This window comes from Apus apus, chromosome 2 (genome assembly GCF_020740795.1).
Source record: "Apus apus isolate bApuApu2 chromosome 2, bApuApu2.pri.cur, whole genome shotgun sequence".
Lineage (NCBI taxonomy): Eukaryota > Metazoa > Chordata > Aves > Apodiformes > Apodidae > Apus > Apus apus.
The window spans coordinates 44,499,906-44,512,881 of NC_067283.1; the positions used below are offsets into that span (position 1 = coordinate 44,499,906).

The 12,976-nt window shown below is 39.7% G+C and overlaps 1 protein-coding gene across 1 annotated transcript in view; it reads right to left on the reverse strand.

Moving 5' to 3' along the window:
- MRPL3 (mitochondrial ribosomal protein L3) overlaps positions 1-12,976 on the reverse strand; it is a 31,235-nt gene that overhangs the window by 16,899 nt on the left and 1,360 nt on the right. Inside the window, exons 2-6 of the mRNA XM_051611346.1 lie at positions 8,950-9,128; positions 7,896-7,987; positions 7,028-7,126; positions 3,183-3,282; positions 1,465-1,525 (exon numbers count right to left, since the gene is read on the reverse strand). Of these exons, the coding sequence (XP_051467306.1) occupies positions 1,465-1,525; positions 3,183-3,282; positions 7,028-7,126; positions 7,896-7,987; positions 8,950-9,128 (531 nt within the window). The remainder of the gene's footprint in view (positions 1-1,464; positions 1,526-3,182; positions 3,283-7,027; positions 7,127-7,895; positions 7,988-8,949; positions 9,129-12,976) is intronic.

Consider the following 12,976-nt stretch of genomic DNA (forward strand, 5'->3'; position numbering starts at 1 on the left):
TTTTAAGTCCATGATGGTTTGAATCAGGAAGATGAAAGTTGAGGGAATGAGGGATGAGGGAATGAGGGAACTGAATTAAAAGGCAGGATGGATTCACTGAACACAAGGAAGAACCAAATCTATTTTTAGCTTGCTAGTGTTTCAAATACATATAGAAAGATACAATTCAATACCCTGTGGCTGCTGACCAGTATCTTTTACACTGTCAAAAAGCCCCCTTTCCTGTTTTTGAAATACTTCTAGAAAAACAAAGCTCTTCACATTAACAAAGTGTGACAGTTAATCTGCATGGAATGGCAGTATTCCTAATGACACTGTGCTCTACTTTGCAAACAAGCTATTGTCTCTTACAGGCTGTTCACTGAATGCAATTTAGATGCAGAACGAAAAATGCATCAGATCTAAGTACTATATAAGGAACTTTGACATTGAAAAATAGTATTTCCAGTCAACTCCTCAACCTCCTTCTCTCAACAGTGTGCCCTCTTAGGTGTAGTCAGGTATAGCTATATTAGAACTGACTACTTGGCTGTACTGATACGGTCGGTTTCCCTGTATATACAAAGCCCTGTGAATAATATTAGACATTTGTAAGTATTTCACATATGTGAGACAATTACAATGCATGGTATTTCAACAAGACCTGTTTGATATTATTTTCATTACACAAAAAAACCCCAGCCATCAAGTGGAAAACATTACACTTGTACCACAACACTACAAGAGTATACTTCACTGAAATACAGACAGGAATTTCCTTGGGCAGATGTAACAGAAGAGGCATGAGTAGCCTTTACCGAAATACACCAATTTTTCTTTTGACACCTTTTGCCACTTGGATGTGACATTCACAGTGGCCTAAGAGGAAATAATTCCTCCCACATTAAAGATCATTAGCCACTACTGGCAAGGAGATGAGCTTGAATATGAAAGAAAACAAAAAAGGAATTTGACAGCTCTGTTGTCCTGCTAAATGTATTCCCTGACTTTTTGCTTTTCATTTGGTCCACATGATCCATCTCCCTTCGCATCTCATCACCAAATCAAAATCAAGCACTCTTTCTGGGCAGTGATGCCTTTCAGCATTTATTCTCCACTTCTGCATCCCACAGATGCTGCATTATAGACCTCTTCACCCATGCTAGGCTTGAGCATCTCTTTCTCAAGCTGTTTGTCAAGTCTTTCCATCCTAATCATATATGCGTGACAGACAACACATGCAGAGCTATAGCCCTAATAGCATTATTTGTGTACCTGCTGTGTTTAAAATCAAAAGAAAGCCTCAGCAAAGATAATTTGATACTTCTGACCCAATGGCTGAGTGGACTTACATTTCCCAGTGCTACTGTTTCAACTGTATTTCGGCTTTCATGAGCCATGAGCTCAAGGCAAAGAAGGTGAGGAGGAAATTCAACCAGTTTATTTGAAAGATGAACCTTACATGTTAAATCATTAAGAACCTACGTTTTTGCTGTCACATCCACGAACTGCCCTGGGCGAAAGTGAGCAGCATACAAAGGAGTACCTTGAAAAGAAAAAGAAAGATCATGTTCCACTAAACGCTGAAATCCTCTAACCAAAATAAAGTCATTACCATCCAGGGTAGATTACAGTCACGGGAAAGGAAACAAAACTATGGTTTTATTCACACATTATTTGTTCTTCTTTTTAAACCGTGCTGCCTAAAATAGACGCTTTGTAGTTACTACTTCAGCACAGTTCTATGATCCTAGCCCAATTTCCATCGAGTAGGAAGGAATGATCAGGGCTTTACTCAGATTATATTGTGCTTCACACACAAGACAAAATTAGGACTCACAATAAACAAGCCTGGCAAAAACCAGAACATGCTCCACTTATAAAAGTGAAGCCTGCAGTAGGAGTACCACTGTCTGTCAGTGACATCACTCACCTGACTGCAATCACATTCATTTCCTTAAGTATTTAAGGTTTAATTGTATTTAAAAATATACTTTGTCTTAAGCATTTTTTCATCCAAGTGCAATATTCTTTTATAAGCAGCTTTTAAAAATCCAGAATTGGTAACTTAGTTCATAATACACTTTAAACTGAAGATCCATGCAGCTGCATCTCTAACAGTTTCCATCCTGTTTTAAGTAAATTAAAAAAAATAAATTTCAATTGCTTCCTGTGAACATCCATTTTCATGCTGTTTTCAAACCTGTATGAATGCAAACTGAAATTATGTAAACCTCTCAAGTTTCAAGCATAAAAATCCTCCTATTATTTCACATTATATTTATGATTCACACACATTGGGGTACAATGCCTATCAACTGGCAGAAAATAATGAACGTGAAGTGTGTTATGAACAAAAGGCACACACTGCAAAATCAGTTTATTGAAAACTTGCAGTTCTGCTTTAACTCAAGCTTTTGCTTTCATTTATCAGTCCAGACCTCCTCTCCATGTGATTTTTATCAGTTACCACACTATCTTAAAAAGGTCTGGCAAAAAAACCTTCTCTAATTGCAAATAAAAATGTAATATATTAGAATTCCCTACTCTTCATAATTCTTGGAAAAATACCTGTAACTATCAAAAAGCACAAAATGAAAGCAACCTAAAGATACTATCTAATAAAACCTTAAAAACACAAAACTCTTCATTAATCTCCAAACTTCTAATAGTGATTTTTAGTGAGAATACTTGTTACAACACATTTTAATGTGTTTTGCTTTTCAAGCTGACAGAAAAAAATGCCATATATGACAGCCATTAGTTCTACTTCTGAATGCAGCAAGAAGAAACAAACCTCAAACTGCTATTTCAGAGTCCTGATAAATGTTACCACAAAATTCTTGGTGCCTCTTTCACAAAGATAATCAGACAGCTTCCTGAAAATGCATTCATATTTATCCCCAACAAGTAAGTCAAGGTTACAGACATTTATTTCTTAACTCAATGTTTGTATTAGCTAGTTTTATCAGACTTCTTTTCCAGAGTATCCAGGAAAAAGCCTACTTATCATCACTTAAAAGATAGACCCTTTTTTCTCATTTTCCCTGAGAAAAAATATTGTTCTCAATGACAAAGAAATAAAAATTCAGCAATTTCCATACACAACAAAAATGAAATAGATGCCATAATTTGGTTTAGATCTACAAACAGCAGATGTTAAATGATTATGCATATAATATTCAGTAGCCCAAAAATATTACCTGGTTTAATTATGGCATCATCTGTTACATTAAACGTTGTAACTTTCTGCTTCCGTGGTACTCCAGCTTCTTTAAAAATTTCCATTGCAGACTCTGATTTCTGTAACAAAGAACAGCCATAAAAAAGTCATTTTAAAATACCCCAGGATCAACCCAGCACAGAAAGTGACTACAGACTGTCAACATCACTCAGAGAAACAGATATATCATACTACACTTTTATCTTGAGACTAGCATTTTAACTCTGTTTAAATTTAATTTAAAACTCCTGTGCCTGCATTTTATTTTCTTTCAACTAGTTACCCTACAGCTACATCATATAAATAGGAGATATATGAAGATTTCAAAGATCAGAAAAAGGATAGCAATCATTTAGAATGTACATAATACATATTACTGCTTTTTCATGAGTTTCAAAAAGTTTCTGTAGTAATTTAAAAGCATTTTCTCTTTTTTAAACGTTTTTTATGATTTAGTTCCATACCACCATAAACATAATTTATTTGATGCATCTAAAAAACCCACAGAAATAAAGCCCAATCTTGCAGAAACTTCCATAAATGCTTAACCTGCTACAGAAGAGAATCTAGAGTCTTCAGACAAAAAAAAAAATCAGAACAAGTTTTTTTACAATATGCCAAGTACACTCATTGTCAAACCACTGCTGAATAACTATATTAGGGCTCTTATTTTTAGAGAAGTCTGACAAAGTTAAAAGCTCTTAAAATTGTTACCAGCTCTTTTAAATGAGACAACTCATGGAATAGCTGACCACTGAGATGATACCAAGCAATGGAAAAAGCAATGTGGGAAAACTGTGGCCATAGGAAAAAAGCAATGCAGATGATTTTTCTTCAAATGAACTATCCGAGAAAGCCATTTAGGCATCTGACAATACTGTCACACTTGGATAGGCACATCTCTGAGGTTCACTTTGCAGAAGTTCTGTGTAGTTTTCACTCTCTCAAAAATACTTGTGTATTTTAAGGCAAATTAATGTGAATAACCTTAAAAAGATTATTATGTGTATTTTGAAAATCTGCATGTTGCCCTTTTTATTTTGCTTTTAAAAATCTGATTAAAAGTGTCAGGAGAACCCAAGAAGTTTTGTGAAGAATTACAGAGCAAAATGATGACGATCTCTGACTTAAGACACAAACCAGAAATTTTAACTTTATAAATCTGTTCTTATTTGAGAAGAAAGCATAAACACAAACCTTTTTGAGAGTTAAAAGGTTTTTCTAATGATTTGTAACATTCACGGTACAAAACACTTCCAATATGGTTGGGTTTTTTGTTTGGTTATGGGTTTTTTTAAGTCATTAACTAAACTAAAAAAACTCCTCTAAGACCACAAAAAATCGAGGCATCAATGGAGAACAACTGTATTAAACTGTAGTACCATATATAAGAATTAAAAATAAAGAAATCCCACTTTCTAGCAAATGACTGCCTATCAATCCTTTATTTCCACAGTTACGTAAAACTGCCGCCTCTGTGCTCAGCCAGGGTGCCTGGAAAGAGCTACCACTTGCCCTGTTGTACTTCAACAACAAGTTTTCTTCAAGCACTCAAGTCGGAGCGGTTTATTTCTACAAACAAAACACTGCAGTCTTTACAAAGCATTCCTAAAAAGCAATACTGTTCTTATTTCTAAGACCAACAGTATCGTCCAGTATTATAGGAAAATGATCAATATGCCAACACTTAAGGGAAGCACGTAAAATATTTTTGACAAAAATTTGTTAGAACACTGACAGAATCGTATGTTTGACAATAATTTTTCATTTAAAAAAATAATGAAAAATCTGTTCACTTGTAATGGACTGACATACATCAAGCTAAAAAAAAATAATAATCTTGCTACAAATGCAATACCCCTTATAATTTTTAAACACTTAGACACTCAAAAGAAATACATGAAATTGTTACTAAAATTACTGAGGCAATCATCAGATTGAATTAATTAAAAATCAGAAGCTGTGAGGAGTCTGAGGAAGACAGATGTTCCTATGAGGAATTAACAAAAGATAAACTGCTTATGCTGATACAATGCAGTATCATTCAGCCTTCTTTTAATTCTCATATTCAGATACTTTAAAGAAGAAACATAAAAATGTAAACATAGGAGAGCAACAATTCAAATCTAAACTACAGAAAGAAGTAATTTGTTAGTATCTTAACAAGTAAAATTGTGCAGAACCATCATACCAAATTCTGTCTTGGAAATTCTCTAGTTTGTACAATGACGAGGATAACAACAACAATAATAACAACAGAGAGCTCAGTCTCAGGCCAGGTCCTCACCACAGACTGATATAAGGATATTCAATTTATTTATTTATTCAAATGAGCCAGAGTTCAACCAAATTAATAGGAGCTAACTTGGAAAAGGTTATGTTCATGAGAGTCATAACTCAAACTACTAAAAAATCCTTGAGCTGACTTTTTAGATAGCTCAGCTTTGAAGAAATTTTCTTAGCTCATGAGAGCTGTTTAAAATACAAGTTTTCTATATACCTCCTTGCCTCCTGCTCATTTTCACTCTGACAAGATACTGAATCACTGATAATATTACCTTTATGAAAAGATCAACTGTAAGGAATCTAATGTGCATAGTACAATTTAAAAATTATTATTCACATGATTCTTCCATGTCTTAAACCTAGGTAACAGGAAAGAAAAAACACAGTTGTAACTTCTCCAGGAAAAATGTCACACCTGGAAAGAGGAAATGGACTCAAGTGACAGGATAGACACCTGAAAACTACAAGTAACAATGGTGAAACATGGTGTAAACCCACTGAATAAAGATACATTAAAATATAAGCCTGTTCAAAAACCAGAGGAATATACTATAAAAGCCAACAGATTTATTGAATGAAAAAGTTCCTTCTTCCCTCAACTCTACTAAAGTGAACACAGGTACACCAGATTAATTCTGAGGCTCCGGAGCAACTTTCTGTTTGAAAATGGAAAATACATGTCCTCAAAAAGCCACAGTCACCAATTGAGATAAGTAATCACGGGTCCTGATTTTTTGGCTTGCCTAAATCCAACAAATTAGTGTCAAGATACTGCAAGTAGTGAAAAGTGTTATTTTATAGAAATAACAGATCACAGAAACTGCAGTCCTTTGAGGGAAAGCTTTGTTCCTGCTTTGATCTATAAGTCAATTTTTCTCCTCACTCCTAGACAACCTTAGCCACTGAAGATGTCTGGGAATTCCACATTAGGCATTTGGGGTATCTAAACAAGTGAGCAGTTTTGATATCACTTTTGATGAGCTATAATAACAAAGCCATCTTCCTGAAAATTTAAGTCTCAAACTTACTCATCAGTAAAACTACATGCAAATTAAACAATCTCAACAGACCTGTGGAAGAAATTAAAGCTAAAGCAAATAAAACAGCTTGAGTAAGCTAGAAAACAAAGTCTTCTAAAAGAACTGATGAAGCTGGGGAATTTTACAAGACAACATTAAAGTGTTAGTTTATTTTGCAGTCCTCATCTTGTATTGCATCTCCACAGACATGGTGAACCCATGTTTCTACACTAATGCCCCTTCGGACCCTTTCAGCGTGGGACACTGCACCTGAAAGCAGGTTCCTAAACCCATGGTTTTCCTAGCAAATCAAGATGCAAAACCTTGAAAAACTTCTTGCTATTCTCTTAACCAAGAATTGACAGCAGCATGAAAGAAACAAGGGTGAATGAAACAAAAGCTCAGCTCCAAAGCATGTCTGCCAATTCATCTTTTAGAGAAGTCTACTTATGCCACTTTTGTACTGTAATCACAACAGAAACAACTATTGTAACAAAAACAACCAAAGTGCTTCACTTACATAAAAAGGAGATCCATTTTTGCCTCCAACAAGTAGTTTAGATGTTTTTCCACCTGACTCTTCCTTTGAAATATATTTTAAAACATGGCAATCTTGCACCTGAAGAAAAATTGTGTTTATGAAGAGTTTAAGCAGATGACTACGCTTTTGGGACCACAGTAAGAGATGATCAAAACAAGGGAAAACAAGTATCTGTTTTAATTTTCATCTATGCAACAGGAAATACCACCTTTTTACCACAGATGTTATTTTTCCAATCAATTAAAGGCTTGTTATAGAAAAAAATAGTAGAATGAAAACTGTATTTTCATAAATGCTCTACAAATGGAATAAACTTTCACACTCATCTTTTTCCTGCAAGATCTGCAAAATCCCTACTGTACACAGCAGCAAAGCACACAGCAACAACCCACATTTTAGACTCCAGCTCCTTTGTCCTGTAAACCCAATGTCCTTCACAGCACTGGCTCATCACAGTAGCAGCTGCCAGAGAATATAAAGAAGCAGCTTCAGGGCTACAAAACCTCAGAAACCCTGGTGAAACTAACCCGAAAATGCTTGCAGGTGGCAAATTAAAAAGTGGAGTAATTAACCCCAACTTTAAGCTGCCTTCCATCTTCCCTCCTGTAGGTCGTACTATGCACAATTCAGCAGCTGAATAGCTGAGGCAGAAGGCAGACTGCTCCTAGTAACTTTGGGATATAAACAGAGAATAGGCACTGTGTGCCACAGAGGGTTAAAAAAATATCTTTCCTTTTTTTAGGGACTTCTCACTCTACACATGTGGTAAGTTTCACTTTTGCTTGAAACTTTGGGTTAACAATCTGAACACAGTATAGGAGATTAAATTAATTATTATTTGTTTCACCTTAAGCAGTGTGACAGCATGTTTTTTTCCTGACTTGGTCCATATTGGCATCATTCCCAGTTTTACTGCAACAACACCAACTCTGATGGAATCTGCAGATCAAAACAGAAGAGGGATGCAACTCCACACTTAATATTTGAAAGAGTCCATTTCATAACCTGTGAAGTCCCATTAACTCTGACTTTTCCCAAGGAGCTGAAAAAGGAGAGAAAACATTGCTGACTCCCCACAGGTAGGCTGGGAATAACCTGTTCATGGCTTTTTATCCCACTACCACTGGAGTTCTACCTGTTCCAGTTGTGTTTGATAGAACATGAAAACTAGTTCCCCACTAAGATCTGAACAACCAATGCTTCAGACTCACTCTTGTTAGAAAATACAACACCCATGTAGAATATTAAAGTCAAAGTAAATATTGAAAAGTTTACTGTAGGAGGTTCTTCCTACCCCAAATTTGCATATTTTTGTCACTGTAACTGCACAGCCAAGGCAACCTGCCAAATCTGGCATCTGACAGTCCATGGCATGAAAACAGAACACTCAAGATGAAGAATAAAAGCTTTAAAGTTTGCAGACTGTCAGGCTGTTGTTTGTTGTCAAATGATGTGACCCTTCTGAAGGCTCAAAAACTTTTTATTAAGTGTTCTAGTCCATATGAATTTGGAATCACTGAACAAAGTGGGATGTATTATACACTACACTTTTTCTTCAGAGTCCAGTGATATTTACAGTAACACCTTCAAGCTGATGTACTTTAGATTTTAGGGAGTCGTTTTTGAGGAATTATCTTGTCACTGTGCAGCAGTGGGACTGACCAAGTGCTAATTAAAACTGAAGTTCTTACAAGGTTCTTAATACCCTGTAATATTTTTACTGCTTTTTAGAGAAACGATGTTTTACATTTACTTATTTACTAAGAGATGTATTGGCTGATTTAGGTAAAAGCAAAAAGGAGGATACTTTACAAGACACAACCCTGATGTTACTGAATGCAACCACACAACAACAATAAATTCAGCATGACTCCAATACTTCAGAAGAGGTACTTTCTCACCTGGTTTCCACTCATTCAGTGGCCACGGCTCATCTTTCAGAGGGCACAGCTTGCTGGCTGTCTGAGCTTTGTATTCCTCCGCAGTTGCCTTCTTGAGGAACTGGACATTCTCTTCAGAGAGATGCTCATGCCACCACGTTGAGCTGTTAACATGCCTGGCTACAAAGCACAGCTGATCCCTTTCCAGTGGTGGAAAAAAGTGTTAAGTGTCTTATCAGTCCCAATAATGTCTCATAAAACATAAGTTCATAATATAATACATACACATAACTATATATATATATGTATCACTACATAATACAGTATACAGTCAGACCAAAACTATACCGACAAACTATTCAACCACCACCACCACTCAAACTGGCCACCCCTGACTGACGGCACCTATTTGTCCTGCTCTTATCTAACTTTAAAGTATTCCAAAATATACCAAAGGGGAGCAAGCAACAACAACTAAAACAACCCCTCCTTCTATGATAAAAAAGCTAGATCCATGAACAAAGCAGTGGGTGTTAACTTTAGCAAGGCTTTCAACAGAGTCTCCTTTGGCATCCTTCTACCCAAGCTGGGATGTTACACCACAGATGGGGGGCTATCAGGTGGGCAAAAACCTGGCTGGATCATCAAGCTGAAAAAGTAATGATTAACTGATTAATCTGCTCTGCTAGGCCAGTTACAAGTAGAGTTTCTAAAGAATTTGTTCTGGGACTTGTCCTGTTTAGTGACCTATAAGAGGTCACTAAAGACTTCTAAAGACTTCTTAAGTTTGTGAACAAAACTGAACCGAAGGGAGTAGCTGAAGAAGGTACAAGCCAAAAAGGACCCCGATGAAATTCATAAAGGAGAAATGAAAATTCCTACACCTGGGATTCAGCAGAACTGCTTCCCAGTCAGTCAAAGGATCTGGGAGTTCAGGGGCTGCAGGGGATGGTGCAAAATGGTAAAAATAGAGACCAGAGGCTCCTGGCAGCAATGAATACTATCAGCAGCCTGGGCTGCGTCAACAGAAGCACAGTCTGAAGATCAAGGGGAGCAATTATCATCCTTCAGCACTCCTAGTAGATCACATATGCAATATTAAATCCAGTTTCAGGTCCCCAGTCCAAACGAGATGTTTCTAAATTAGTGAGTCCAGCAGCGATACTCAAAATATACATGTTCTAAAGCACCTGCCCTATCCTACCAGGACTGACCATGAGGAGAGCGAGCAGAGGCAGAGGCAGCAAACATGGCTGGGCAGGCAGGGCAGGTGGGAGATGGTGACAGTGAAGACAACATCTGTGTGCACTGCGAGTAGGTGAATGGTTTGCTCAGCCTGGTTGCTGAGCTTCAGCAGGAAGTGGAGAGGCTAAGGACCACACGGGAATGTGAAAGGGACATAGACTGGTGGAGCTGCACCCTGCCTTAGGGAAAAGGCAGCAGGTGGGATGGCTCCTATGACTGGAGCGTCAGAATGGAGGGCTATAAATTTTTTAGGAAGAACAGACAGGGAAGACAGGGTGGGGGTGTTGCCCTCCATGTCAAAGACCAGCTGGAGCGCATGGAGCTCTCCTTGGGGATGGATGAGGAGCCAACAGAGCTTATGGGTTAAAATTAAGGGGAAGAAAGGCTAAAGTGACATCATGGTGGGGGTTTGCTACAGGTTGCCTGGGCAGGAGGATAATACAGATGAGGCACCATATAGACAGACAGCTTCACATTCACAAGCCATGGTCCTCATGGGAGACTTCAACCACCCAGACATCTGTTGGAAGAAAAACTCTGCTAAACACAAACAATCCAGGAGGTTCCTAGAGTGCAAGGATGATAACTTCCTTTTCCAAGTAACGGAGGAACCAACAAGGACAGGTGCTGTGCTGGATCTTGTCCTCACCAAAGGGGAAGGGCTAGTGAGGGATGTTAAGCTCAAGGGCAGCCTTGGTTGCAGTGACCACAAAAGATCCTTAGGGCAGCAAGGAGGGCTCACAGCAAGCTTACTACCCTTGACTTCAGGAGGGCAGATTTCAGCCTCTTCAGGGATCTGCTCAAGGGAGTGTCTTGGGATAACATCCTGGAGGGTAGAGGGGCCCATGAAAGCTGGCTGGTATTTAAGGATTACCTTCTCCAGGCCCAAGAGCGATGCATCCCAACTAAGAGGAAGTCAAGCAGAAACTCCAAGAGTCCAGCGTGGATGAGTAAGCAGCTTCTAGAAAAGCTCAAACTTAGGAAGGAAGCATACAGGGGGTGGAAGGTGGGGCAGTTATCCTGGGAGGATTACAGAGAGGTCGTCTGAGCAGCTAGGAATCAGGTTAGGAGAGCCAAATCCCTGCTACAGTTAAATCTTGCCAGGGATGCTAAGAACAGTAAGAAAAGCTTCTTTAGGTATGCTGGGGAGAAAACACACTCAAGGAGAGTGCAGGCCCTCTCCTGAAGGGAACAGGCAAGGTAGCAACACAGGATATTGAGAAGGCTGAGGTCCTAAATGACTTCTTTGCTTCAGTCTTCTCTGGCAAGTGCTCCAACCTCAACACAAAGGCCACAGAAGGTGAAAGCAGGGACTGGGAGGTGTGGAGCACCATAGGTGTAGAGCAGGTTCGTGACCATCTAAAGAACCTGAAGGTGCATAAATCTGTGGAACCTGATGAGGTTCACCCATGGGTCCTGAGGGAGCTGGCAGATGCAATTGCTAAGCCTCTGTCCATCATACTTGAGAGGTCATGGCAGTCTGGTGAGGTTCCCACTGATTGGAAAAAAGGGAACCTAGCCTCTATTTTTAAAAAGGGGAAAAAGGAAGACCCAGGGAACTACAGGGCAGTCAGGCTCACCTCTGTGCCCAGCAAGATCATGGAGCAGATTCTCCTGGAAATTCTGCTAAGGCATGGAAAACAAAGAGGTGATTGGTGACAGCCACCATGGCTTCACTAAGGGCAACTCATGCCTGACGAATCTGGTGGCCTTCTACAACAAGGCTACAGAGATGGTGGAAGGTGACAGAGCAACTGACGTCATCTACCTGGATTTGTGCAAGGCGTTTGACACCGTCCCACATGACATCCTGGTCTCCAAACTGGCAAGGCATGGATTTGACAAATGAACCACTCAGTGGATAAGAAATTGGCTGGATGGCCACACCCAGAGGGTTGTGGTCAATGGCTCAACATCCAGATGGAGGCAGGTGACAAGTGGTGTCCCTCAGGGATCAGTACTGGGACCAGTGCTGTTTAACATCTTTGTTGGAGACATGAACAGTGGGACTGAGTGTATCCTCAGCAAGTTTGCTGGTGATACCAAGCTGTGTGGTGGGGTTGACACCCTAGAGGGAAGGGATGCCATCCAGAGGGACCTTGGCAGGCTGGAGAGGTGGGCCAGTGCCAGCCTCGTGAAGTTCAACAAGGCCAAGTGCAAGGTCCTGCACCTGGCTCGGCACAACCCCAGGCACAAATACAGGCTGGGGGGAGAATGGCTGGAGAGCAGTCCTGAGGAGAACGACTTGGGGGTGGTAGTAGATGAGAAGCTCGACATGAGCCACCAGTGTGTGCTGGAGCCCAGAGAGCCAAACACATCCTGGACTGTACCAAAAGAAGTGTGACCAGCAGGGCCAGGGATGTGATTCTGCCCCTCTGCTCTGCTCTGGTGAGACCCCACCTGGAGTGCTGTGTACAGTTCTGGGGTCCTCAGCACAAGAAAAATATAGACCTGTTGGATGGGTTCCAGAGAAGGGCCACCAAGATGATCAAAGGGCTGGAGCACCTCTGCTATGAAGACAGGCTGAGAGAGTTGGGGCTGTTCAGCCTAGAGAAGAGAAGGCTCTAGGGAGACCTTATAGCATCTTCCAGTACCTGAAGGGGCTACAGGAAAGCTGGGGAGGGGCTTTTCATCAGAGAAGATAGTGATAGGACAAGGGGTAATGGTTTTAAACTGAGAGAGGGGAGATTTAGGTTAGATATTAGGAATAAATTATTAACTCTTAGGGTGGTGAGGAACTGGAATGGGTTGCCCAGGGAGGCTGTTGATGCCCCCTCCCTGGAGGTTTTTAAGGCCAGGTTGG